The sequence below is a fragment of the Hippocampus guttulatus genome, chromosome 6 (assembly GCF_054856545.1).
Source record: "Hippocampus guttulatus isolate MCC_2025c chromosome 6, RoL_Hgut_1.0, whole genome shotgun sequence".
In the NCBI taxonomy this organism is placed as follows: domain Eukaryota; kingdom Metazoa; phylum Chordata; class Actinopteri; order Syngnathiformes; family Syngnathidae; genus Hippocampus; species Hippocampus guttulatus.
This window is the reverse complement of record NC_141266.1, coordinates 20,662,707-20,688,932: the sequence shown is the minus strand read 5'-3', so window position 1 is coordinate 20,688,932 and position 26,226 is coordinate 20,662,707. Positions and strand designations below refer to the sequence as shown.

The 26,226-nt window shown below is 48.0% G+C and overlaps 5 protein-coding genes across 7 annotated transcripts; 3 read left to right on the top strand and 2 right to left on the bottom strand.

The window, feature by feature from the left end:
• Nucleotides 1-491: 491 nt before the first annotated feature.
• plekho1b (pleckstrin homology domain containing O1b) lies at nucleotides 492-4,489 on the top strand. Of its 3 annotated transcripts, XM_086114545.1 has the most exons (7): nucleotides 499-743; nucleotides 1,345-1,473; nucleotides 1,573-1,722; nucleotides 2,175-2,315; nucleotides 2,400-2,504; nucleotides 3,077-3,175; nucleotides 3,270-4,489. In XM_086114545.1, the coding sequence occupies exons 2-7, from the start codon at nucleotides 1,363-1,365 to the stop codon at nucleotides 3,900-3,902; spliced, it is 1,239 nt and encodes a 412-aa protein (XP_085970671.1). In that variant the 5' UTR covers nucleotides 499-743; nucleotides 1,345-1,362; the 3' UTR covers nucleotides 3,903-4,489. The 3 variants fall into 3 exon arrangements, with proteins under 3 accessions (XP_085970673.1, XP_085970672.1, XP_085970671.1); XM_086114547.1 differs by lacking the exon at nucleotides 1,345-1,473 and having other exon boundaries at nucleotides 492-743; nucleotides 1,576-1,722; XM_086114546.1 differs by lacking the exon at nucleotides 1,345-1,473 and having other exon boundaries at nucleotides 492-743.
• An 861-nt stretch (nucleotides 4,490-5,350) lies between these two features.
• LOC147204078 (acidic leucine-rich nuclear phosphoprotein 32 family member D-like) lies at nucleotides 5,351-9,018 on the bottom strand. Its single transcript, XM_086112734.1, has 7 exons — nucleotides 8,828-9,018; nucleotides 8,220-8,369; nucleotides 7,855-7,977; nucleotides 7,633-7,786; nucleotides 6,467-6,597; nucleotides 5,763-5,820; nucleotides 5,351-5,688 (listed from the first exon to the last, which is right to left on the bottom strand). The coding sequence occupies exons 1-7, from the start codon at nucleotides 8,879-8,881 to the stop codon at nucleotides 5,612-5,614; spliced, it is 747 nt and encodes a 248-aa protein (XP_085968860.1). The 5' UTR covers nucleotides 8,882-9,018; the 3' UTR covers nucleotides 5,351-5,611.
• Nucleotides 9,019-9,481: 463 nt separating this feature from the next.
• myo1eb (myosin IEb) lies at nucleotides 9,482-18,020 on the top strand. Its single transcript, XM_086112732.1, is given in 28 exon segments — nucleotides 9,482-9,588; nucleotides 9,590-9,647; nucleotides 10,385-10,522; nucleotides 10,624-10,713; nucleotides 11,411-11,505; nucleotides 11,584-11,671; nucleotides 11,764-11,853; nucleotides 11,945-12,076; nucleotides 12,367-12,501; nucleotides 12,620-12,752; nucleotides 12,829-13,025; nucleotides 13,127-13,207; nucleotides 13,279-13,365; nucleotides 13,467-13,553; nucleotides 13,718-13,885; nucleotides 13,953-14,038; nucleotides 14,118-14,199; nucleotides 14,273-14,478; nucleotides 14,553-14,697; nucleotides 14,771-14,885; nucleotides 14,960-15,129; nucleotides 15,222-15,367; nucleotides 15,817-15,963; nucleotides 16,052-16,209; nucleotides 16,286-16,360; nucleotides 16,431-16,620; nucleotides 17,165-17,340; nucleotides 17,609-18,020. Coding segments are annotated over 28 exon segments (3,444 nt in total). The 5' UTR covers nucleotides 9,482-9,496; the 3' UTR covers nucleotides 17,686-18,020.
• A 1,030-nt stretch (nucleotides 18,021-19,050) lies between these two features.
• On the top strand, nucleotides 19,051-23,392 carry prune1 (prune exopolyphosphatase 1). The gene is made up of 9 exons (XM_086112733.1): nucleotides 19,051-19,360; nucleotides 19,984-20,094; nucleotides 20,168-20,373; nucleotides 20,568-20,752; nucleotides 20,824-20,982; nucleotides 21,043-21,134; nucleotides 21,329-21,487; nucleotides 21,875-21,965; nucleotides 22,222-23,392. Exons 1-9 carry the CDS (start codon nucleotides 19,322-19,324, stop codon nucleotides 22,440-22,442), a joined length of 1,263 nt encoding a protein of 420 aa, XP_085968859.1. The 5' UTR covers nucleotides 19,051-19,321; the 3' UTR covers nucleotides 22,443-23,392.
• On the bottom strand, nucleotides 23,114-26,080 carry LOC147204075 (DNA-directed RNA polymerase III subunit RPC7-like). The gene is made up of 8 exons (XM_086112735.1): nucleotides 25,967-26,080; nucleotides 24,901-25,018; nucleotides 24,693-24,831; nucleotides 24,553-24,624; nucleotides 23,852-23,908; nucleotides 23,672-23,766; nucleotides 23,418-23,528; nucleotides 23,114-23,341 (listed from the first exon to the last, which is right to left on the bottom strand). The coding sequence occupies exons 2-8, from the start codon at nucleotides 25,000-25,002 to the stop codon at nucleotides 23,255-23,257; spliced, it is 663 nt and encodes a 220-aa protein (XP_085968861.1). The 5' UTR covers nucleotides 25,003-25,018; nucleotides 25,967-26,080; the 3' UTR covers nucleotides 23,114-23,254.
• Nucleotides 26,081-26,226: the final 146 nt, after the last annotated feature.

Genomic DNA, 26,226 nt, shown 5'->3' with positions numbered 1-26,226 from the left:
TTTTCAAGTCTTGGCCACATGACGCTGTGTGAATCACCATCTTCCCAAAATCAAAAGGAAAGAAGAACTGCATCGAGCAGCTGTTAGCTTTCGCTAACAGCTTCTGATAAGCCGTGAAGTTGTCGACTGGTCTGCACACTAATTGACAAGCGCATGTGCCTCCACCGGGGAAAACTGAATCTATATGGACAACCACCCGTTGGTGCAGTGCTCAGTTAATCATTTCAAACTAATTTTTCGGATTTCATTTTGCTGCACGGACGTTTGAGCCTGTTTTACGTCCTCAAGAAAAAAAAAGTGGTGATTTTTTTTTTTTTTACTGGGGCTGTAGTCATATGCTTCGATTGAAGGAAGCAGTTGAACTTTGCTTGGTAGCTGGCATTCACCAAAGACTGGCCAGAAGAGGGCACTGCAAGGCTGCCGAGGAGCCGCTGAGCTAGCCAACAGGGGATGAAAGCCGGGGGTGGGGCAATAAGGATGAGTGAGGGGGAGGTCTGGGATGTGATCAGAGCAACCGGACACCGAGCGCTTCAGCGGCTTCTGTCCGCTCACATGACACCAAAGGCCGGCGGAGGATCGGCAGGGTGTGCGGGGTTGCAGGTTGCAAGAGGAGGCGCCTTGATCCGTCTTGGACCGCCACAATGCTCGCCGGACTGCCCGACGCCAACAGCGACACAACAAAGTCATCAACAACAACAACAACAACAACAATAAAGAAGGACAAACACTCCGACACTCACACGGTGAGTATATACACTCACGCATGCACACTGCTAATATAATAGAAAAGTTCAAAAGGAATGACAAAGGACAGAAAGAACGACAAAAGATGAACGAAGAAAGGATTACCCCGTAGCCTTTATTTTGAAGTCAAGGAATTTACTGGCTGGCCTGAAACCAGCTTCCGCTTTTCAAAATGTCAAAATAAAATAATGTCCTTTGCACAAGCGAATAACTTTTTCCAAGCAGAAAAGTGACTACAGCAAACACGAAAACAAAAGCATTTATTTTGTCCCATAAAATATGTATTCAAGCCTATATGGATATACTACACGGATGTGCATTGAAGGAAAACAATCCCGGAAAAAAACACAAAAAAGGAAAAAAATATTTAATGAGCAAATCCACGAATATGAATCAACGGATGCCGAATGGGCGGCCCAGCGGTCGACTGGTTACCTCGTCGGCCTCACAGTGGAGGGTTCGATTGCGGCTCCGGCATCCCAGTGTGGAGTTTGCGTGCTCTCCCCGTGCCTGCGTGGGTTTTCTCTGGGTACTGCGGTTTCCTCCCACTTTCCAAAAACATGCATGGCAGGTTAATAGAACACTCTAAATTGTCCCTAGGTGTGAGCGTGAGTGCAGATGGTTGTTCGACTATGTGTGCCCCGCGATTGGCTGGCGACCGGTTCAGGGTGTCCCCTGTCTACTCCCCGAAGGCGGCTGGGACAGGTTCCACCACCCGCCGCTACCCTTGTGAGGATAAAGCAGATCAGAAAATACAAGGACGGATGGATCTTTTTACCTATTGCTCCAAAGTCTTTCCAGTGTGCAAATATGTCCATTGATCTCCAGCAGATGGCATCCATTTTGTCTTGTCAAGCGGACAAGGTGGACAAAGCGGGCTGGCTGCGAAGGTTCTGCGGCAAAGTACTGTTCCGGGAGATCTGGAAGAACCGCTTCGTCATCCTCAAAGACCAACAGCTGATGGTCTGTGAGAAAGAGGTGTGTGGATCAGCATTTGGTTTGGGGCGGGGGGCTGATCATGACCGACACTTGTCACCTCAGCACATCACATGTTGGTTGTGGGACGACAGAATAGACAGACACTTGTCAGGTCAAAACTGTCAACCACTTTCAATAAGACTCAGATTTCACTGAACACACACTCACACACACAGTGCAAGTGTAAGGGGGGGGGGCTTGTCCCGAGCTGAAAGGGGGTTAATAATGGATGCTGTTTCCATGACGATAATCCCGTGAAACACTGACTGCGTGCGTGCGTGTGCTTGTTGGACTATAACATGCATGCTAACGATACTAACTTGTTGGGAAGTGAAAGAAACATAAATGCATTTGACGCCCCAACACAATTTGTGAGAATAAATGATTGACATGTGAGTGGTTTGAACGTTAATTTGGAATGCGTGAGCCGAGTTTGGCTGTGTGAGTCGCAGGGTCGCGCGGGCGCTGACGAGGTTTTGGACTTGAGCCACTTCGGCAGCTGCGACGACGTCAAGAACCACAAAAAGAAAAATCGAAGCAAAAAGAATCACAGCAAGTTTACACTTCAACGATGCTGCTCAGCAAACAACACGGTATGCATGCACGCCGACACACGCACGCGCACATGCTGGTTTTTGGGATCCCATTTTGTGTGTGTAAGTGTGTCGGTGTTTTAGGTGGTGAGCGTTCTGTTCCTGGCAGTGAGTCCCGAGGACAAAGAGTCATGGATCAATGTGATCAACGTCGCCATCACGAGGGCCAAGAACAAAATCCTGGATCAGGTAGTGGTCGGTTGTCGTGGCCCAAAGGAACGGCCACCAAACAAGCGCTCGACCTTTTTGACCTTATCCTCAAACAGGCTTTCGTGAAATCAAATGCACACATAAACCGATCTTGCCCAACATGATCATTCATAATAAAAACAGGAACAAAGCCCAGCAAAACTTGATATGTTCAGAATTTTATATATAAGATAAGATAAGATATCCTTTATTTGTCCCACACTGGGGAAATTTACAGCCTCCAGCAGCAAGAATGTAGGCAGATATGCGCTGCTGGAGAGGCAGCCACTCAGGGGGCGCCATCATAAAAAAATATACTGTATATTATTATTAATATATATTATATATACAGTACATATCACATATACTATAAGATGCTATGCTATATGACGTTGCACTGTATGTATATTGTGGGGTGTGGGCTACTTCTACGCCGCTGCAGCAGCAGAACGTGTTCCGTGTTGAGACAAAGCAGGCTCAAGGGAAACAAATTACAGTTAAAATTTTGTTTCCCAAATTGTGTTCAATGAACGCAATGAAGATTACACCCAAATGTGTTGTTTGCTCTGCAGGTGACCACAGACGAGACTCAGTTGTGTCACCTGACCCGAGACCGAGCCAGGATCGGTCATGGTCGCCGCCTGCCGAGCCGAGGGCATCTGCTGACTGTGGTCAGTCACAAATTCGGACACTTTGTGTTTACGACTTCCAGTTCTGTACGCCACGTGGGTCTGCCCTAAGTTGTCCTGGCTCCTTTTTTCCCAGGCGTCTTTGTCAGACGGGACCGTGACTTTGGATCTGATTCACGAGGAAGACGTTCCAACACCATGCAAACCCGAGAGCTGCGACTTAGAATCCCCGCCCACCTCGTCCCATGACGGGTCCATACCGCATGGGACACTCTTCGTTGGGACTCCTCAAGCTTCTGGGAAGTCCCAGAGTCTTCCTCGTGAGGCACTGGCAAAGCAGCAGACAGGACCCACCTGCACTTTCGGGCCAGGAAATGAATCCAGGACATCCCAGAAGAACCGCTGCGCCTCAATGGATGAAATTTCCAGCCACTCGGACAAGAACCGGGCCACGCCACTGCGCTCGGACGCCTCTGCGTCCGTAAGTCGCCTGCACCGCCTCATCAGCCTCAAGGTGGCACAGACGGAGCAGCTGCTGGCGGCCACACGGGATGCGCACGAGTTTGACCGACCCAAAAGCAAAGATGGAAAACGGATAGAGTCAGTGGAAGAAATGAGAATGGAAGCCTCCAACCTCCTGAAGGAGGCACTGGCAGCCCTGGAGCAGGCCCGCCAAGTCCTGCAGGAGGTGAAGGAGCTCAGGGAACTCCACGGCCAACTGGACCAGTTCCAAGAAAGAAACCGGCACCAGCACAATTCCCCAACCTGAAGCCACAAAATGGACAAGCAAACAGTGGGATCAAGTAAAAGGAAAACATCATCTTCTGTGTTATTCTAAATCAAATCTGAGTGTAAGCTAACAACGCAACATGCTAACTCATTCAACGGGGAATGACGTATTTGGACGTGGATGGGTGGAAAAGCCTCTTACCCTGCTGCTTCACTGTCAATTTAATGCTTGGAAACATTACTGACAGCCACCAGTAGATGGCAGCGTTTCACCATTTCAGATCAGCAGCTCAGTTAGTGAGTTTGTGTTGTGGTCGTGAACGGAAGTATGCGCGCGCGTGCGCGACAAAATACAACAGAGCTCTTGAATGTATGACGAGGATGACAGTCGCTATGTAATGAGCCACTCAATCTGGTGAGTTTAGAGCTGCTCACGGCAAGTTTGTCCTGGTAGATGTACTCTTTATTTTGCAATCAAAAGCCATTCCTACAGCGGGTGTTACTTTCGAGAAAAGCACCGTGAGATCAAATGTTTGAGGTGTCACAATAGCCTAAAAAAATATTGTATCCAAGTCACTGTTGTGCTTGATGTAGCCATGGACCAAAGTAAAAGAGGAAATCCGTCAATCTGCTTGTTTCTTCTTCATTGGAAATGCCCGCTACATTTGTTTGGGTGAATACAACCGTGACTAGAAAAATAACTGAAGAGTTGGTCCCACGGATCCACTTTTGCATGCATGTTTCCTTGAGTTTTCCTAACCAAAATCACTTGAGTTCTTCTGGCAGCTTTTAGGCAAGTCATGTTTTGATTTCTGGGCGTTAGTGACAGCAGGCATTCCGATAAACAAGAAATTGAGAAACCAAGATAGTCTGTCTGCTCAGTTTTCCCATGACTGACCCAAACCCACAAAGTTAATTTTTGCTGTTTTTTTTTTCTCTTTGAGGCGGTAGCGGGTGGACTTCATTTTTGTTTAACTGCTGATTACCAAATCCCATAACCCACTGAGTGTCGGAGGTTTGCAAGTGTGCGCTCACGCAACCATTTTCTTTACTTGTCAACCTTCGTACAATGTTGCAAGCAGATGTAAAGACGTCTGCCAGACATTCCCACACAGTTGTAAAGATTGCGAACAGTTTTTCTTGTCACCATCGAAGTTTGAACAAGAAAAACTTTTGGAGACCATTAAAATTGTTGACCAACTCGCGACCTTGAACGAACCCTGCAGATAAAACAACATTCGTTAGGTGTTCACACAATCACAAACCTTTGCAGATCAGTGAAGATTATGGCCTTAAAGAAGGACAAAATGGGTCAGGCTGCAGTTGATTTTTCCCTGCTGAAGGAAGAGAGTCTATTCCTTCTTCAGGCAGATTTGGTGTCTACTGTATATGAAGCCAATATTCTGTGGCTCTTTAAAAATCCGCCCAAATCCTCTGAAAACAGCTGGCCATCATTGAGACCTCAAAGAAAGAGTGTGACAAGTCACATTGCTTGTGGCAGTTTTATTGAAAAACAATGGCGTCATGTGACCATATGACGATGCTAGAAAACAACAAAAACACCATAAAAATAAAATAAAATAAATCAACTGGTGGGACTTTCAAAGTTAAAAGAGTTCACTTGTATTTACACACCAGGACCAAGACCAGACCAGGACCAGCTGATCACCAACTGCGTTTCCTGTGCCACTGAGGGGGACGCGGCTCGAAGTCAGCAAAAACAAGTGGGCGGGGCCTGGCGGCGCTCATCTATTGGTCATCTTCCTCCCCGTCTTCGTCATCGTCGTCGTCTCTCTTCCGCTTGTCTCCTCGGAGAGCCTCATCGTCTGAAAAGCCAATGGCAGCGTCAGCCTTCACTTTTGGTTTCCCTCGCCAATTTGTTTTTTTCTTGCAAACTAACCTCCATCTTCATCGTCCTCCTCCTCCTCCTCCACGTAGTCACCGTCGTCATCCTCGTCCTGAAGACAAGTGGCAGTCAAAAGAGGGTCCACACATTCATCCATTGGACACTTTAAAGCTCTGGATGATTTTTTTTATTTTTAGGTGGCTTCTGTTGTCGAAAGTGCAACTCAGCTGATGTGCATTGCTGAAGGGCTTTTTATACTCGCACGTAACGCGTGGGCGATAACGTCTGTAATGCATCACACGACCGAAGCATTGTGATGCGCGGCATTGGTGTTTTAATAATAATTGATCGAATTCGCAATCCAAATTAAATTGATCATCTTGGTGCCATTGTTCTAGTGGGCGCCATCTGCATTGTTGTCGCATTGCTTTGTTCGGCAAACTAAAAAGGTTATTTAGGTTATTATTGTATGCTCTTATCAACAATATCATGAGTAATAAATGATTATTAAAAAAGGAACCGTTTTATTGATTTGAGAACCGATTTGAGATATCTTGACTGGCTCCATGATTGGAAAGGAGCGAATGATGAATGACAAAGGACTTTTGAGGGGAGGAACTATCCACGAGTCTGCCTTGTTCAATACAACCAAAGAGTTCTTAAAAATCCCCTACAAAAAAAATTATATAATAATATTAATAATTAAAAAAATTGTATTTTTTTGTGAGCTCCCAAATCCACTATATGAAGTCACCTACCTGGATGCCCTCCTTCATCAGGTATGACAGTCCGACTTCGTCCTCTTCCTCCTCCTCCGAGACATCTTCATCATCATCGTCATCGTCATCATCGCCATTCCCACCGTGTGGACCGACGCAGTCATCCTCGTCTGCAACACAACAGTCCACTAAACCTGTCAAAAATCGCCCAGGACGCACACTTCCGAGTCCCTATGCAACTCTTTCAGTACAAACAACGTCATGGTATTTTGTAACGTGAAGTCTTTTGTGCGCAGTGTTTTTGTTTGTTTGCCGTGTTTGCGTTTGAGTCCGGGGATATCAAAGTCATTTACAGGAGAGGGGCCATATTCACCCCAATTTGATCTCACGTGGACTCTGCAGGCAATGTTACTGCGAATTATGCATGCTTGACTTCACCCAGTAAATATGAGAATGTTCTCAAATTCAAACGCTTTACATTAGATGATGCTAAACATTCATATTGAGAGACTTTGGTGGTAAATGTTAGTCGGCTAACCAAAGCCGTTTGGTCATTGCACTGATTTCAAAAGCAGGACAAAAGACATGACATCTGTCACAACTCGTCACGCAAACGTCTTGACTTTTTTTTTTTTTTTTAATTGTCAAGCCATAGTGTTTGGGTTCCTCATCTCCAAACAGCGCTTGGTATTGAGTTGAACTTTCTGGTCACAAGCGTACAGTGCTGTGCTCCGTTGGTAAAGGAGGGGAAAATTTTAAATTACGTATGCCAAGCAAGGCACATGCCAGCCAAACCGAAGCGTTTTCAAAAAGCCTCCCAGCCTTAGTGGGAATGTTTCTGAATTATGGCAGTGCCTGAAAATACATAAAAATATTCCACCAAAGCAACCTCTTTGGAACTGAAGCTGCTGACTTGCTTTTATTTCAGTGTCTTCAAGTATTTATTTGTTTCCATGCAACTTTGGTGCAAAAGTGGGACATCAGCATTCACTGAAGGCGGCTCCCTTTACTGGGGTAACTTTGATCCTTCACGACTGCATCAATATAGAGCAAGATCTAAAATCACAGCCAATTTCAGTCATTAAAGCGCCCTCCTGTGGACAAAAGGATGTAACAACAGCTACCTTTTGACCCAAATTGCAGTGATGATCATCCGTTTGTCCGGGCACACGCAACATTTGACGAGCAAGCAATGGGAGTGTTACCGTTGTCCGAATCAGGTGCCTCGTTGTCGTGGCGATCATATCCGTCCAGATAGCTGACGTTCGGCAGGAGGCGGAAGACAGCGTCACGGTAGTCGTCCTGCGTGCTCACCTCGCAACCAGACACGTCCAAAGTCTTCAGCTTCTTTAGGGGTTCCTGTGGGCGGTCGGGACCACGTCAGGTGAATGCTGACTGCGCAGCGATGACTTCCTGTGGGCACTTACCAAAGCCTGCAGGGCGGCCATGTTGGCAATCTTGTTGCCGCTGATGTTGAGGTGCGTCAGGTTGGGACACTTTTCGGCCAGTGCCTCCAAACCGCCACAGATGGCGTTGCCGCTCAACTCCAGCTGACAAACAAAGTAAAGTAAAAACAATAACTAATAATATAATATATTATTTAATGAATCAGGGGTCCACTTAGGGTGTGGTCATGAGTCAGGGCCACCCGCCCGTTACGCGCACAACACACGTGGAATGTGTTAGGATGAAAGAAGTTTGTGTTGGCGAGTTCAAAGAATTTAAATGAGCACAAGTAAAACTTCCATCGTTGCACCCCACACTACAGGAAGTGAGTGCTGGGCTGGCCCACCTTGTGTAGTTTGGGTAACAAAGGCAGTTTGGAGAGGGACTTGAGGCCCACGTTGGCCATGCGCAGAACCTCCAGACTCGAAAACTCCTCTGTCACGCCGTCCACCTCGCCGTCGCCCGAACGACATGTGTCCAAGGCCAAGACGCACACCTGCACGACAACAACACTACAGTTCACATTTTAACAGCTTGTGGGCATGGGCATGTGTGTGTGCGTGTAAATCGTGCTCGGTGGTTGTCATGACAACATCCGACTTTCGAAAGGGAGTTCGTGATGGACGAGTCCCGGGAGACGGTCACCAGGGTAACCGAGCCGTAAACGGAGGCGGTTTCCCAACCGGAAGTGAGCGAGCGAGCACGACAACAACGTTTTGGCGCCAAAGACAAGCCAAAGTGTGGTTTTTCAAGTCACGTGACGAGAAGTGGAAGGCGCGAACGTGAAGCTGAAACAATGGCGGCGATGCGACGGAGGTAAAGAATACAAACGTCGACGTCCGAGTCCACAACCACGACTCGGACTCCATGTTGCCACATTCCTAATGAGGCATCGCGAGCAAAAAAAGGAGACGACAAAAGGAGACGTTCGATGGGCCGTCGCCGTTCACGCACCTCAGCGGGACTTCTGTCCTTCAGCTCCAAGTGGACCCTCTTCTTCATGTCCATGTCCGTCGTCAATGCCTCAAAGTTACTGAGAGCAAAAGAAAATAAGTAAAATGGAACGTAAATGTGACGCTCAATGTACGAAGAAGGCCAAAAGCGCTCAGCTAGACCGCCATTTTGGACGCTCGCCGTCAAACCACGCCCCTCTCCGCCAACGCCAATAGAATCGCCTGCAACTCCCCTCCCATTGGTTAATCCAGTCACGAATCCTGCCCTCCCAAAAGAGATTTTATATGGATAAAATCGTGTAATGCTGTTTTACATTAGGGCTATCTTGTTGAATTCGTTTGGAGAGGAAATATTTTATTTTTGCTGGAGGCATACGAGTGCAACTGTGTATTGTTACATAAATATTCTACACGGTGTAACATTACACAAATAGTCAGCACAGTTTGACGTCAAGGTGAAGTGAAAGATGGCTTTAAATAATTGGTCATGGTGAAAGCCACGTCAATGTGAGGTCTGACCCCATAGATCTCTCCACCACGAAAACCATTCCAGATCGTATGAAAACTGGCTGTTTTATTTGCCGACAGCAGAGGGCAGGCGCATGCGTTTTCCTCAGATTTCCTTGAAGGAGAAGGAGGGGGAGGCGTGGCCATACCTGTCCACACCTGCATGGACTTGGCTTCCCTTGACGCTTCGTCTGTCTCCAAAGTAGCAACTGTGTGCACAGCAGCAAAGTGGACTCATGTGGACTCAAGTGATCTGATCTGGATTGATTTGTGGGTCAACTTCAACTTTTCAGGAAGTGACAGTTGCAGACATGGTGAGGCCAACGTCTTGGTGACACGCCCTTCTCCTGGTTCTGGTCCTTGTACTGATCATGGTTGTGGTCCTTGTAATGGTGCTGGTTGTGATCCAGATCCCGGATTTGATCCTCTCTTGAATTGTACTTGTGCTACTTGTGGCCTCTGTTCTGGAACTTTTTCCTTGACTTGTTTCTTTTTCCTGGTTTCTGGTTTGTATTTCTAATCAGAAGAGTAAAATGAACCAAAAGTCAACCAGGCAAAATGGTGAAATAAATAAAAATAAGACGATGCAAAAAAAAAAAAAAACAACATACAGTATATATACACACACACCAGCTCTTCGGATCAATTCTCTCTCTCTCTCTCTCTCTCTCATATACACACATACACTTACACACACACATACATAAACAACCATTCCACACACACAGAATGTGTGTGTGAATAGTGTAGTTTGCGTCCACAAACATGAGCCAACAGGACTTTGGAATGCTGGAAATTCAGGAAGGAGACACACCTGTGTCTCACATTATCAGGATATTCTCTGACATTTGGATTCCGTACCATGAACTGAGTCAAAATACAAAACGGTGCTTTTTAGCTTTGACATTAAATCTGTCTTCCAATGTCCCTATGTGTCAAAATGAAACGGAATGTCTTAAGGAAAGGTTCTCACCCTTGCCTTGGAGTGTGTGCGTGTGTGTGTGCGCGTGTGTGTGTTTTAGTGTTTAAAATTGTTGTTCCACCGTTACAGGGCAGCAAGGAGCGCTATCATTGGCTGGCTCAGGATGTGAAGGTGAGCGGTGTGGACGACATGGTGCTCCTGTCCAAAATCAATGAGGATACCATCACAGAGAACCTCAAGAAGAGATACATGGACGACTACATCTTTGTATCCTCAACACACGCTTCAACACACTTGCACGCTCAGCCACACCATTTTCAGTACTTCACTTACCTCTTCTACTGCAACCCTTGACATATTTTTGTCAGACCTACATTGGACCGGTTCTGATCTCCGTCAATCCATTTAAACAACTTCCATATTTCACAGAGAGAGAAGTGGACCTCTACCAGGGAGCGGTACCAGATGCATCCACACACACGCACACGCGTACACATTCCTAGTCATAAAAATACAATATCAGGTTCAAGTTACTTTGTGTCTTCCCAATATGTTATGTAGTAGTCTGGCGCAGTGAATCTCAACTCTTGACTCCCATTTTCCTGACTGTTGTTAAGAAACTCAGGACGAACATACCACTGCAAAAATCGAATAGACTCGAACTAAAATATCATTTAAAAAAAAACACAAACTGCAGTTGGAAAATTTCAATTCTATCTCAGCACTGATATCTTCTTTTTAGGAAAGTCCCTCAGCCTAATACTATGTTGTGTGTGGGGAACAAAGGCGAACCGATGAGCAACACATGTATTTTTACATTCTGAGTAATAACATTTCTGATGCGAGTCTGTCCAAATAAAAGGCAACGCGGCGACGCAATTTGGAGCATCCCGCGTAGACCGTCGCCAAGCTATGCCGATGCCGTAGGCGTCAGAATGACAATAAATACTTGGTATGATCTTGTATATAAAACAATCCAATGACAAACTAGAAATACGATGCTAAGTGAGCAAGCCTTCTTGTGGTGCGTGACACTTTTTTTTAGTCATTTTTTTCACTAGCTGTCGCTACGCACCCAAAGCGTCACCACCCACCACGACCACCTGTTGAGAAGCTGCGGTGTAGCATCCATATTGATGATGTCACCTGTGCCAGGCTCAATACGAGAACCCACCTCACATCTACGCGCTGGCCGATGACGTTTACCGCAACATGATGATTGACAGCGAGAACCAGTGTGTCATCATCAGGTGGGCGGGACTTTGTTTCGTCAAGGAAAAAAAAAAGTCTCCCTCTCTGACTCATCTGACTTCTTTGATGGTCCTCAGTGGCGAGAGTGGCGCCGGGAAGACGGTGGCAGCCAAATACATCATGAGTTATGTTTCCAAGGTGTCGGGGGGTGGCGACAAGGTGCAGGTGAGTGGAGGGGTGCGGGGGGGGGGCACTTGAGGTGAGGCGGGGTCCGAGAGCTCTTGCACTAATAAATGTGTGTGTGTGTTTATGTGCAGCATGTGAAGGACATCATCCTGCAGTCCAACCCCCTGCTGGAGGCCTTCGGGAATGCCAAGACAGTCCGGAATAATAATTCCAGCCGCTTCGTTAGTACTCGCCACTCATTTACACACACACACAGAGACAGCGACAGGAGCACATAAACACACATGCATGGAACGTGCAATCGCCTGACAGGGAAAGTACTTTGAGATCCAGTTCAGTCGCGGTGGCGCTCCCGACGGAGGAAAGATCTCCAACTTCCTGTTGGAGAAGAGCCGCGTGGTTTCACAAAATCCAGGAGAGAGGAACTTCCACATCTACTATCAGGTATGATCAGGTCCTACCAGACATCAGCGGATATTAGCGGTGCCAGATAGCATCAGGTACCACCTGGTACTACTGGACGTTGCCAGGTACTACCAGATCAGACCAGGCATTGCTATGCCAGCTCCCCCCCCACAACTCCAACCAAAAATTCCAACTTAAACAAACTTAACTCATTCACTCCCAAAGACGTTTTTAAACGTCTTTTCAGACTTGGTCCAGAATTGGCTGGTACTGAATGAGTTAAAAGCTACAAACCCTAACTTCACTCACCTTTGAGCTCTGACTTTCAGCTGCTGGAGGGAGCGAGTGGGGAGCAGAGGGAAAACCTTGGGGTCACAACCCCCGACTACTACAACTACCTCAACCAGTCGGGAACGTTCACGGTGGAAGACGTCAACGACAAGGAGGAATTCTCTGACACCCTGGTCTGTCTCTCGCTCTATCTGTCTGTCTGTACACCAGTCTACCTGTCTGTGGGTTTGTCGGTGTCTCCACAGCCGTTTACCTCTCCTTTTTCTGTCTATGTGTGTGTTGACGTGTTAGGGCGCCATGTCGGTGGTGGGCCTGTCCATGGAGGACCAGGATTCGGTCATTCAGTTGGTCGCGGGCATCCTCCATCTGGGCAACATCAACTTCCGCGAGGAGAACAACTTTGCGGTGGTAGAGAGTTCCGACTGTAAGTCCTGAAAAATTTGTCGCAACGTCATGTTGCTGTGGTCACCGGCTCGTGTAACGCCGTGTGCGTGCTTCAGTTCTGGCCTTCCCGTCCTTCCTGCTCGGGATCCCTCAGGATGCTCTGTGCAGCAAACTGACCAGCAGGATTATGGACAGCAAGTGGGGGGGGAAGACCGAGTCCATCTCGGTCACCCTGAACACGGAGCAGGCCTGCTTTACCCGCGATGCCCTCGCCAAAGCCTTGTACAGTCGCCTCTTTGACTTCCTGGTCGATGTCAGTTCGCACTCACATGGTCCTGGTCCATCGGGTGCTACCTCGCCATTGACTGTGTGTGTGTGTGTGTGTGTGTGTGTGTGTGTGTGTGTTCATGTCAGTGTGTCAATAGAGCCATTCAGAAGGATCAGGAGGAGTTCAACATCGGAGTCCTGGACATCTACGGCTTTGAGATCTTCCAGGTAAGACACACACACACACACACACACACACACACACACTGGCTAATCTGGCGTTTGTTTTGTGGCTTTAGCAAAACGGTTTTGAACAGTTCTGCATCAACTTCGTCAACGAGAAGCTGCAGCAGATTTTCATCCAGCTCACGTTGAAGGCAGAGCAGGTGTTGTGACTTCACCATCATCTCAGACAACTCACAATCCAAGAACCTCCTTCACAGATATATACACACGTTTGTTTTTTTGTGTGTTTGTGTGTGTGTAGGAGGAGTATGTTCAGGAGGGAATCAAATGGACACCCATCGAGTATTTCAACAATAAAGTTGTGTGTGACCTCATTGAGTCCAAACTGGTGAGTGGTCCAATTACACAACATTAAAGATAAGCCTTTCAACATCACGTCATCTTCAAATTCGGGGAATGACATGTCTTCAGCAATCAAGAGACCAATTGCCCCCAAGACCCAGTTGAATGCGCATAAATACCTTCCATGAGCTTCCTTGTGATCCTTCCCAGAATCCTCCTGGCATCATGAGCGTGTTGGATGATGTGTGTGCCACCATGCATGCCAAAGGGGATGGCGCAGACCAGACACTCCTGCAGAAACTCCAAGGTCAAGTCGGCTCGCACGAACACTTCAGCAGCTGGAACAAAGGTTTCATCGTACACCACTACGCTGGAAAGGTGCACCCACCCGGCCGTGACGCGCTTCGTCTGTCGGTCTGTCTGATGAGCCTCGTGCGCCGTTCAGGTGTCGTACGACGTCAGCGGCTTTTGCGAGAGGAACCGAGACGTACTGTTCAACGACATCATCGAGCTGATGCAAGGCAGCGAGTTGTAAGTGCCGCGCGGCGTCGTTACGTGACAACCTCATCCTGTCGTGACCTGACGGCTGCGTGCGACGCTTTGATGTCAGTCCGTTCATCCGAGCGCTTTTCCCTGAGAACCTGAACGCCGAGAAGAGAGGACGTCCAACCACGGCCAGCAGTAAGATCAAGGTGTGCGACGGACCGTTCGTCAAGTGGCTCGGTCCGACCCGGTGACCTCATTATGATCCTCCTGTCTGGTTAGAAACAAGCCAACACTCTGGTCCAGACACTCATGAAGTGTACCCCTCACTACATTCGCTGCATCAAACCCAACGAGACCAAACGTCCTCGGGACTGGGAGGAGAACAGAGTACGACACCAGGTGGAGTACCTGGGCCTCCGCGAGAACATCCGGGTCCGTCGAGCCGGATATGCGTTCCGTCGCATTTTCAACAAGTTCCTGCAGAGGTCAGCGAGCCAAGGAGTGCGAGCGCCGATAGCGGGTCACCATGCCCGCCGTCGCTAACCTTTTGGCCACGCAGGTACGCCATCCTGACCAAAGAGACGTGGCCCACTTGGCAAGGTGACGAGCGTCGGGGCGTCCTGCACCTCTTAAACTCTGTCAACATGGACGAGGATCAATTCCAGCTGGGGAAGACAAAGGTCTTTGTTAAAGCTCCGGAGTCGGTACGTAAAACGTGTCGAGGTAGTGAGTGGAGTTCTGGATCTTGATCCACCGCGCGGGTGTGTCTCCTTGCAGCTCTTCCTGTTGGAGGAGATGAGAGAGAGGAAGTACAACGGTTACGCTCGGGTCATCCAAAAGGCGTGGCGTAAACACATCGCCGTACGCAAGTATGTGAAGATGAGGGAGGAAGGTGAGACCTCATCTCGCACGCACGCTCTCTGGAAGCAGATTCGCCCGCTTCAATTTCTTTCTTTCTTCTTCCAGCATCTGACATCCTGCTGAACAAGAAGGAACGTCGCAAGAACAGCTTGAACCGGAACTTTGTGGGCGACTACATCGGCACCGACGTCCACCCGGAGATCCGGCAGTTTGTCGGTCGCAGGGAGAGGATTGACTTTGCCGATGTGGTCATCAAATTTGACCGCAGGTTCAGGGTAAAGAACCAAACTCAAGGAACCGTTTGGCTTCACAACACCAGAGTTGTTTTTCAACTTTTTTATTTTATTTTTTCCTTTCTTTTGACCAGACGGTAAAGCGTGACCTCATACTCACCCCCAAGTTCTTGTACATGATTGGTCGGGAGAAGGTGAAACAGGGGCCAGATAAAGGTCAAATCCAGGAGGTTCTCAAAAGGAAGATGGAACTCGACAATATCCAGTCCGTTTCCTTAAGGTACAAATCCAAACTCGCGACTGCATCATCGCAACCAAAACCCGGACTTGAGCTGGATTTCGAAAAAGAACCGCAAAATCATTGATCAAACAAGAAGCCCAAAAAGGAGTTGACAACAATGGCTAAAAATTTTGAAAAAAAACACCCGCAAATACTGTAGATAGTAACGATGTGAGTGTGAATGGTTGTTTGTCTCTGCAACTGACTGGCGACCAGTTCAGGGTGTAGTCCGCCTTTCGCCTGAAATCAGCTCGGATAGTCTCCGCCACCCTCCCGCCATCCTGTTTTCAGATTGAGCGGTGTTGAAAATGGATGGACGCACGTTTGTCGTTATGAATGAATCTAAGGATTGCGAGCTAAAAGATGTATCGGCTAGAGAAGCGGAACTGGAAGAAACCGGAAATACGTGCTGCTTGAATGGAGCAGTCTTTCTTTGTGTGCATCTTTAGCACACTGCAGGATGACATCTTTATTATCCACCAACAAGAGTATGACAGTGTTCTCCAGAGTGTCTTCAAGACCGAATTCCTTAGTCTACTTATCAAACGTCACCACGAGAAAACTCAGAGTAATCTTCCGCTCAAGTTCAACAACCTGTGAGTACCCAAATACATTCTGCGTCTTCTTTGCAGTCAATCCACCTGTGTCTGGGTTCCCGATTTAGATCTTCCTTTGTGCGTTCAGTCTGGAGTTCAAAGTGAAGAAAGGAGGATGGGGTCCGTTTAGCTCATCGGGTTCCAGGCAGATCCAGTTCCAGGTGGGTCAGGGGGATGAGGCAGTCCTAAAACCCAGTGGGAAGGTTCTGCATGTCTCCATTGGACCGGGTCTGCCCAAAAACTCACGTAAGCGCCAAACAGGTCTCTTGAGTGCAACCAGGGTTTCCCCGAGTGTCTCCTCTGACTTCCCGTCTGTTCTCAGGACCCACAAGGCGGGATAACCGGAAGAGTTTCTACCGAGACAATCATGCCACATCCAGCGCCCAGAACACCCCAGGTACCAGTTGAACATACCCTGTTTTAATGATGTCAACTGCGGGACAAATCTGCACTGTTGACTTCCTCAGGTCCTCACAATGGGGGCGTCAAGACCCGCCAAGGAAGCTCCTCCAGAGGCACGTTACTGAGGCAGCAGTCCAGCATGGAGCAGCCTAGTCTGCCCCGACACCAGAACCAGAACCAGCATCGGCATGACAGCGGGCGTGCTAAGCATGTAGACATGGGCTTCATGAACGTCCCGGACCAGGGTGCCGCTGGGTGAGAACGCTCGGATCACAACTCGAACTGATGCTACCGCCTTTTCAGCCGAGTCCCGGCGGGTAGTACGAGGTACTCAAAACTCTTGACACTGACTCCTCATTCACCTACTGATGATGCAGCATCAGGAGCAACTGGGGATTCAGTATCTTGGTCAAGGACACTTCGATACAGTCACAGGGGCAAGGGGAGACTACCAACACTGATCCATCCCGCCCCCCAAACACAAGACAAGCCTGTAAAAGTCCACAATCCATACACGCACTCAGATCCACGGAAGCTATGGTGACGGGCGGCTCCATCTTCACTCGAGGCGGCCATGAGAGTCCACGGGACATGAATGCATGTGAATCAGAGGCCGCTTGCCGCTGTAGTCCGAGTAGAGCTTTTGACTAAGTCTGGGACCTGCTGAGATCCTGTCAGTTGGAACCCGGGAAAATAATGATATACATAGTAGAGTGAGCCCGTCGGGTTACGCATCAGGGGACCATCGCACCCGTATGGCTCCGCACACTTGACTCCCGGTTGTCATGTCTGTCTTTAGGCTGCAGCGTCGGCGTTCCAAGGAGACGAAGCCGGTCCCTGGAGCGGGTCGACCGAAACCGGCACCTAAACCAAAGCCTCGTTCCCCGCAGTGTCGCGCCCTCTACGCTTACGATGCCCAGGACACAGATGAGCTCAGCTTCAACACAGATGACGTAATTGAGATTCTCACTGAAGGTACCAGTGGAGCCGCCGTCCTCCTCTCCTCCTCCTTCTTCTTCTTCAATATCGTCCTCTTTTCCTTCTACTCCTCACTCACAGCACTACAACTGGTTAACAGTGCAAAAGGGAAGCGCACCGAAATGAGTTAGCAACTGAACACCTTCATCTCCTTCTTCTCCTCTTCCTTCTAGTTATTCTCCTCCCTCTTCTCGCTGCCCATTTTGTTTAATCTTCGTCACCCACTTCTTCTCTTTCCTCTAACGATGAGACGTTTGTGATTTAGATCCATCGGGCTGGTGGTATGGACGCCTTCGCGGCCGAGAGGGAATGTTCCCCGGAAACTACGTGGAGAAGATGTAGCTATTGAGGTCAGAGCACACTGACCATTGTTTTACTGTTTAAGAAAAAAATATCTTTTTACAGACTGACAGCTGTCAGTCATCACCCTAGGGGTCACAGGTCAACGTGCTGCCAGCAGGCCGTGAAGTAGGCGGCGGTTACATGTTGCCGTGGAAACCAGAGAGGAAGTCGATGCGGCGGCTGGGATTTGAGGACACATGTTCATTAACATTAATTAATTTGAAGTTAATTGTGTTAATGAGTGTTCTGTTCATCTTCTTTGAACGGGATGTGATCCTGAAAGTCCCCGTGCAAACAGAAATCAACTCGTGTCATTAAATGAACAAGTTGGGATACACCTTGCGTTCTTTTTAAGCCTCCCCCATTGAGCATTTATGGTGTGACGTCACCCTGAGGTCAGTGAAGCTGAGCAAAAGCGATGTCAAGTTCTCCTTATTTGAAAAGGCAAGTCAGCTTCATTTCTAGAGTTTAGGTCATACACAAGTTAACTCAATGTTATTTGCATGATTGAAAGTTCAACTTCCATCCGTCCATTATCTGATCCACTTATCCTCACAGGGATCGCGGGCATGCTGGAGCCTATCCCAGGTGTCTTCGGGTAGTAGGCCGGGTACACCCTGAACTGGTTGCCAGCCAATCGCAGAAGTTCAACTTCGAAAATCATTAAGTTAAAAAAAAGGTCAAGATATTTACAAACAAGTACATAAGTAAAAGACTGCTAGCTAAAATGACTAAAAGAACGTACAGTTCAAATAAACAATTTGAAAATTTTGCTCAAATGTAAGCAAGAGAAAAAGAACAGTTTTTAAAAAATACTTTATTTCCCGGAGTTACATTCCATTCTACAGTTCATTCATGTTGCCTTCAAGTCCTGGTGGAAAAATGGAAAATATTCTCCCGTCATATGTACATGAGTTACAAACTTCACTTAACACAGTTGTGTTGTTCAAAACGTTTTGCCCACACAGGAGGTTTTCGTACAGGACACCAAAATGTCCTGATGTGAGAATATTTGCGGTCCTATGATCTCCCGGGAACGAAGGAAGCTGATGCGAGGGTGGGTTTTGCATACGTGAAAGGAACAACCATTAACAATATAAAAAGATGAGATGGAAAAATGTAATTGACAAACAGAATCTATTTTTAAAAATTTAATAAACGGGAACACGTGTATTGCACAGAAAACTGGGCATGCGATACACTACAAGGTGTGTGTTTATGTGTGGAGTATTGCATTTTTCGTTCAGTTGAAACACTTTCAAAGTATCTCATCAAATACTCAAAAACATACTGTAGATTCTTTTGGAGGTAACCGACATTCTTTTTTACAAGTCAAATTAAAGTACCGCACCGCTGTCGCTTCCTGATGACGTACGTAGCTTTGCGCCTCACGACGAAGAGGCTTCCTTGCAACGAACGCTTCCAAGCATAAGAACAAAACTCAGAGCTTGGATGCATGTCAAATATGGAGCTTCGATGACTCAAGAGTAGACGAAGCGAAAGATTCCCATTGGGAGAAGACCGTGAAGGCAGCGTGACCTTTCACACGCCACACACCCTCGTCACTTTTTGGTCATTGAGCTACTACGCAACACACAAAGACACCTGATCACTGAACCGGAGCCGTGTGTGAACCATGAACGACTTTCTCTCCACTAGCCACGCAGCCGTCAAGGTAACACACGTACACATGCACAGACGCACACACGATGACGTACACGAGGATGACAGTCATTGAAGGAGGGGACGTTTTACACCATTTGCCCTCTAGGTGTCACTCGCACGTGAGCAATGCGAACTTGTCCAAATACCGCGAGAAATTATGGAAGTTTGGAGATAGGCGAATCAGGTCTCGAAAAAGCCCAAATCACTCTTTGGCTCTGGCAGTGAGTCACGTGTGGCAGCCGTCAATCAATCCCAATAAACAACATATCAGAGACAGCTCTGAAACACTGCGGTTGGAGTTGGGTGTCGCGTTGGATGTTGCCTGTCAGATGTTGGCTCCTCAAGGGATGGCGCCACACCGAGGCTGGAGGGCGGGGGCGGGCGGGGGGACGCACCCCGTCAGAAATTTGTAAAGTCCCAGCCAAATCCCTCCAGCGTGTAATTTGCAAAATATATTTATAAAGTACTCTCTCAGCCCATTTACAAAGTACTCTCTGGGATGTTCTGTTGAATCAGATGCTATGCATTTGTTGTCACGTGTTCAATGTGGTATGTAGATTGGATGCCAGCTGTGGAATGTTTTAGGTCATGCGTTGGATGTCAGATTTTGTTTGTCGGATGTCTTTCTCTCAGGCAAGTGATGGGCTACCGTCAGGCCATCCGTTCCACGTGGTTCTGGGAAATGAGGCATGCGACCTGGACTCCATGGTGTCCTCGTTGGTGTATGCCTACTACCTGTCCAAGGTGAGCCTGAATTGCGTTGTGTCACATCAGAGCAGTCACATCAGCCAAAGAACTGATTTCCTCCTCTCGGCAGACGCGCGGCGATGAGGAGGTGCTCAGCGTACCGCTGCTCAACATCCGGCAGGGGGAGCTTTTGCTCCGTTCCGACAACGTGTTCCTGCTGCGCCAGGCCGGCCTCTCTCCAGACTTCCTGCTCTTCCGGGACCAGCTGGACTTGGCGGCGCTGCGGCGGGCGGGTCGCCTACGCCTCACACTCGTAGACCAAAATGTCCTTCCCAGGTAAAAATTTGGATGGTGCCATGGCTGTACTGTAAGTAGGCACCCAAAGCTTTAAAACGCAAAACAAATAAGTAAATAAATCAAATCAGGAAAGGGTGGAATGGGCAACAGTCAGGATCCACATGTAATGATGCCAACCACCACCAGGGGGTGAGGGCGGAGTGCAGTGACATCGCAGGTGTCTGTCCTTGCAGTTCAGATGCCGACCTTGAGGGGGCGGTGGTGGAGGTGATTGACCATCACGCGCTGGAGCGAAACCCCAGTCCATCCTGCCCCATTACCGTGGAGACGGTGGGCTCCTGCGCCACCCTGGTGACCGAACGCCTCATCCATAAGGCGCCGCACGTTCTGGACCAGCAGCTGGCGCAGCTTCTCTACGGTAAGCGACCCCAAACACCCTCCTGCTCGACCGCCCGCTCGTGACTGATAAGCATCTACTGCATTGCTTAGCGACCATCTTGACCGACTGCGTCAACATGGCGCCCGCGGCGGGAAAGGTGACAGCCAAAGACAGCCAGTACGTCGCCGCTCTGGAGGCGCGTTTCCCTTCCCTGCCACCGCGTGCTGCTCTCTTCCAGGCCCTGCACAACGCTAAGTTTGACGTGTCAGGTGAGCGCCGCCTTTGCCTGGAGCGTCTTATGTCACAACTGATGATGTCATTGTCTTCAGGGCTCAACACGGAACAGATGTTGATGAAAGACATGAAAATGCTCAAAGGAAGTTTGTCCATGGCTGTCTCCGTACTCTTCCTGCCCATAGAGGTTGCTTCTCTCACACATACACACACATTCAGTGCTAACTCACTTGTGGTGAGGATGCTGAACGGGTGTGCGTGTTAGTGTGTGTGTGACAATGAGTGTCCTGTGTGTGTTTTTCAATGTGAGTGTGTATGCATGTGTAAGTCTTTGTTAACGTGTTGCCAATGCGTTTGTTAATGTGCATGCGTGTGTGTCAGGCGTTCCTGCAGAGGGTGGAGCTGGAGGCGGAGCTTTGCAGCTTCTGCCACAAGCTGGGTTTGGATCTGTTGGTGTTGATGAGCATCTCCTTCACGGAGGCCAAGCAGCCAGTCAGAGAGCTGGCGCTCTTCAGCCACAGCGCTCCCTGCAGGGAACAGGTACACACTGCGGCTCATACTACTTTCATCGTCTCCGTTGACGGGATTGACGGGAGAGCGCCCCTTCTCATTAGTTTGCTTGCCTAAACAGCAGCAGCACCCAAAAAGGAAAATACTTCACACACACAAACACACTTTTAAAGGTGATGAGCACTTGGCAGCCTTGGTAGAAATGTAGTTGAGTCCAAATAATAGGTCCTCCCAAAATGTACTATTCAAGTAAGGACATGTAATCAACATTATCAATCTGTCATTGTGTGATGGAAGCTGATAAAAGTCTTGAATGTATGTTTCCAATTGAGTCACGGTGCTTCGGCGCCACAGATAGCGCCTTCACAGTGACGAGTGTTCCACTCTCACGACTCCTCCCCCACCCGCCCATGACAGGTGAGCCACTTCCTGGAGCGGGCCGGCGACCCCCCGCTTGACCTGCGTCCAATCAGCAGCCCTCATGCTCACGTGGCGGCCTACCACCAAGGTAAGAAGTGCGTGCTTGACGTGGCTTCTCGAAGTTTGATCCAAAATTGGAATGATGACCCAGCCCAACTGTTCATATTCAACCGTAGTTTTGTTCCTCTTATTTGTTGTATTAAACACTCCAAGACAAGTTTAGTGTGCAATTCCTCTGGGGATACTTTCTCTGTCATGAGGCTGCACGGCACTCCCCTGGAGGCCTCATCTAGGAATTCCCAACATAAAGCCACGTGGTTGACTTTGGTCCGTCCGCCCTTCAGGAAATGCGTTGGCGTCGCGAAAGAAGCTTCTGCCGCTGCTCAAAGACTTTCTGAGGGCGCGTGACGGAGAGGACAAGGACGACGAGGCCGAAGACGAGCATGGCCAGGTTCCGCCAACGCCGGCCAACAGCCTGGTGGAGGGCTGCCCCCTGGATGCCGGACCACCCACCATCAGTGCGCACGCACTGCACGAAAAGTTCAGCAAGATGAACCCACATTGACCACGCAAGTCCCCTCCCCCTCTCCTCATTTGCTATTCTCAAGTGGTATCATCCTTTACTACTCTATGCAAAATTAAAGGTGACAACTTCACCTTAATTACTTTTCCCTGAACACAATCTCACACGCAACTAACACGAGCCAAGTTGATATGGAACACAACAAGCGATGTGGTGGCTTCTATATCAAGTCACGTCAAGCTTTATTGTCAAATATGCTCTGTGCGACATACGGCACAAATGAAATTACGAGGAATGGACTCAGAATGCCGCTGTCGGGAGAAGTGAAGCCACCGGCGGCCATCTTCCGTAGCCACTCGCCTAACTTGAATACATTGATATCCCTGTTGTGTTATAGTGACAAAGATGAACCCCAAATGTAGTTTTGAAATGATTTGATCCATGAACTCATCCATTGCCAGCCGCTGAATGAACAGCGAGTGTGGCTCTCCTTGCCCACACACGCGGGAATCACAAAACCGTCACTGCTCCATTTTTTTTTTCCACCTCGCTCAGGCGGAGGTGTAGCCAAAGGGCGCTCATCTAGCAGGGTTTGGCTTCCAACACAAGGCACCAAAATGGGCCAATTAACAGCTCGGAGTTGAAACCGTCAAGTTGGAGCACTCCGAAGTCAACCTAACGGTATTTTGAGCACAAAGTAAAAAAACAAATCATTTAGTATATGACACCTTGTATTTAAGCCATTTGAGTAAAAAGTGAACATTTAACATGAAAAGGAATACATAAAAAAAGGAATAAAAACTTTAAAATGGGAGTTGTCACATCTGCGTCACCACGGCAACAGCCCAAAGGTTTCAGTAAACGGCTTCATCCATGTTGTCGTCGCTTTCAGCGCCAAAGTCTTCGCCGTTGTCAAAGTAGGACATGATGTAATCGGTCTCCTGTAACAAACACATGGTCACCTTTCAAAATAAAAGCCATTCTTACTTGAAGCATGCGCACGGGGCGCACACTCACTTCTTCCAGCTCTTCCTCGTCGTACTCATCGTCCACCTCCTGATCGCCCTCCTTCTTTTTCTCTTCCTCGTCCTCGTCCTCTGAGCTTCGCTGCTCCTCATTGGCCAGCGTCTGCGTTACAACCACATTGCAGCGGACGTTTCGTTGAAGGTGGAAGTGAAGGTGGCGACTTATGTTATAGGTGGAATTGAGGGTAGCGACGTGTTGGGGTGGGATTGAGGTTGGCGTATTTAGTAATGAGTTGTTGACCTCACCTCCAGTTTGAGGAGCACTCCTTTTTTGTCTTCCACGCTTTCCTTCTGCTCATCAGCCTGACCTCCCTTTGACCCCAACACCGCTTTGGATGCACCTGACATCAACATTTTGGGTTTGAACAAGTCCACCCATTTCCATAAACGTACATGAAAGCAAGAGTGTAGTTTGTACGCACCGACCTTTTTTTAGGGATCTTCTGACAGATAGTCTTATTTCTTTTGGGAATCTCTTCCAGTCTGGACAAGGAAAAAAAACGACAACATTACAAATCTCAAGTGTTGAGACAAATCTGAGAAACACGTGCAGCGCCGAGCAAATGAGTTTTCAAATTATTATTCTTGGACATTTTGGGATCATTGTATTCATTCATTCAATTTCCGATCCGCTTATCCTCTCAAGGGTCGCGGTGCGTGCTGGAGCCTATCCCAGCCGTCTGTGGGCAGTAGGCGGGGGACACCCTGAACCGGTTGCCAGCCATCCGAACTCACACTCACACATGGGGACAATTTTAGAGTGTTCAATCAGCCTGCCATGCTTGGTTTTTTTGAATGTGGGAGGAAACCGGAGTACCCGGAGAAAACCCACGCAGGCCCGGGGAGAACATGCAAACTCCACACAGGGAGTACCTCTGCACTGTGAGGTCGACGCACTAACCACTGGACCACGGGGCTCATATGTATTTCTCAATTCCACTTGTTGGAAAAATCACATCGATGAGGATATGCACACTGCCACCTAGTGACGGGATGACGTGTAAGATAGTCACCATGTGTTGTGGGAAATTTATGGTCAATGCTTTCTTCAGGCTTTACTTGAAGACAATCGGACATTTTGAGCTTTCGTGGGCTTAATGAAACAACGTAGCGAGCGAGTACTGTACCTGTGATCCAGTCAGTCAGTGCATCCATCTGCTCGTTGGAGTTGTGATATTTGTCCGAATATCTTTCCACATCTGAAGATTAAATCAAAATTTAAAAAAAACGATCTGGATATATGACATAAAAGTGCAAGGTCGCTGACCTGCGTGTGACCTGTGACCCGCGTGCGGCTGGATGAAACCCGGTCGTGTCATCATGGCGCCTCTGAACTCCTGCTTGAGTGCCAAAAGGTACTCGGCCTCTTCGCCACCCGTCAAGGGGAGGGGCTTGTGCTCCATCACCTGTGCCGCACAGAAGAAAGGTCAACCGTGAAAAGGAACGTTGGGCAATTTCCGGTGACGATCGCTCACCGGAAACAGGGGGCTGGGCTGCTGGACGGACGACAAGAGCGGTTCGCCTCTGTTGCCGATTGTGCCCTCTGGTCCCCGCCGGCCACGGCCGCGCCCCGACATCTCACCTACGATCTGTCTGTGCATCAACAACAGAAAAAGGGTGACTTTGTTTGCAAGGGAGGCAGTCGCCATGGCAACAGAAAAAAGTCAAAGCTTATGTTTTCACGTGACTTGTCATAGTAACAACTGGCAGTAGCCCTTTATTAAGAGGTGCCTTGAAAAGGTATTCCTCCTGTGTGAAGATGGCAAAATATGAAAAAGTTCAAGGGGTGGGAATGCTTTTTCAAGGCACTGTTATCATCCAAAAAAGAACTGGGGAAACCTTTGTGCTGACTTCTGTTTAAAAGGAATAAATAGGTTGTATCATTTGTAGATGAGGCATAATCGAAATGTTCCAATCAAATAATTTTTTTTGCGTTTTTTCATATATATAATTTAATAAAATAAATAAACATTTGATCAATTAGAAAAGATCTAAGCATTTAAAAAAAATCAACCACTACTATATTTTGTTTAAAATACGTACGGACGTCAACAAAAAAGTCCACGAAAAGAGACTTTAATTCCCCATTTTTAGGAGTGAAAACGGCGAAGTGAGTGCAACAAATGTTCCCGGAAATATTGAAATCGGTACCAAGCCATACATACATTCGTTGTTCTGGAAATGAAGCAAGCAACATGTAGCGGATAATAGAACCGATACGTAGATACAATAGAGACAATCGGCAAAAATCTATTTTATTATTATTATTATTATGTTACGTGGTCTCTAAAGCGCTTTGTTACAGTTACGGCTGTTGTGAACGTACTATATAAATAAATATACGGTACATTGTATTGTATAAATTTGAGTTCTCTTCCAAAACGGACACGGGTGCGTATAAAGCCTTGGAGGAAGCGCCCCTTTTGTAATTATATGGTAATAACGTCAACCAGCCGGCCAGCGTGCTTAACACCAGTCGTCGTCATGGTCGAAGCTGAACTCTTCCTCGCAAAGCTTTCTGCTTTTCACCTAAAGTCTTACTTGGGCTGGCAGTGGTCAGTCGGCTGAGCAGTGCAATCATTTCGTAGTTATCCTCTTTACGCGCCGGCCACCATTTTCTCTTTGTGGTGCTTCCGCTTGTGTTGGTCGTTCAGCCAATCAGACGTCAGCTTGACGCCGCCTGGCGGCTTGCGGAAGTACTAGCTGCAATGGGGTCACAAAATCAAATTTCAACTTCCATCAATCCATCCATGATTAAGTAGAAGTAACAGCTAAACTGTGGAAGGGATTTTACTTTCTGG

Bases quoted from the DNA above. Each gene is read 5' to 3' on its own strand.
- LOC147204078 (XM_086112734.1), bottom strand. From the start codon at position 8,881: ATGGACATGAAGAAGAGGGTCCACTTGGAGCTGAAGGACAGAAGTCCC. The intron at 8,370-8,827 runs GTGCGTGAACGG...GTTGTCGTGCAG, and splicing joins AGGACAGAAGTCCCGCTGAG to GTGTGCGTCTTGGCCTTGGA. The intron at 6,598-7,632 runs GTAACACTCCCA...GTTGTGTTGCAG, and splicing joins GGCACCTGATTCGGACAACG to ACGAGGATGACTGCGTCGGT.
- LOC147204075 (XM_086112735.1), bottom strand. From the start codon at position 25,002: ATGTCGGGGCGCGGCCGTGGCCGGCGGGGACCAGAGGGCACAATCGGC. The intron at 23,767-23,851 runs GTCGGTGCGTAC...TGTTGATGTCAG, and splicing joins CAGAAGATCCCTAAAAAAAG to GTGCATCCAAAGCGGTGTTG. The intron at 23,342-23,417 runs GTGAGTGTGCGC...TGTTTGTTACAG, and splicing joins ACGAGGAAGAGCTGGAAGAA to GAGACCGATTACATCATGTC.
- plekho1b (XM_086114545.1), top strand. From the start codon at position 1,363: ATGGTTGTTCGACTATGTGTGCCCCGCGATTGGCTGGCGACCGGTTCA. The intron at 1,723-2,174 runs GTGTGTGGATCA...TGTGAGTCGCAG, and splicing joins TGATGGTCTGTGAGAAAGAG to GGTCGCGCGGGCGCTGACGA. The intron at 2,316-2,399 runs GTATGCATGCAC...TCGGTGTTTTAG, and splicing joins GCTGCTCAGCAAACAACACG to GTGGTGAGCGTTCTGTTCCT.
- prune1 (XM_086112733.1), top strand. From the start codon at position 19,322: ATGAACGACTTTCTCTCCACTAGCCACGCAGCCGTCAAG. The intron at 20,983-21,042 runs GTGAGCGCCGCC...CATTGTCTTCAG, and splicing joins CGCTAAGTTTGACGTGTCAG to GGCTCAACACGGAACAGATG. The intron at 21,135-21,328 runs GTTGCTTCTCTC...CGTGTGTGTCAG, and splicing joins TACTCTTCCTGCCCATAGAG to GCGTTCCTGCAGAGGGTGGA.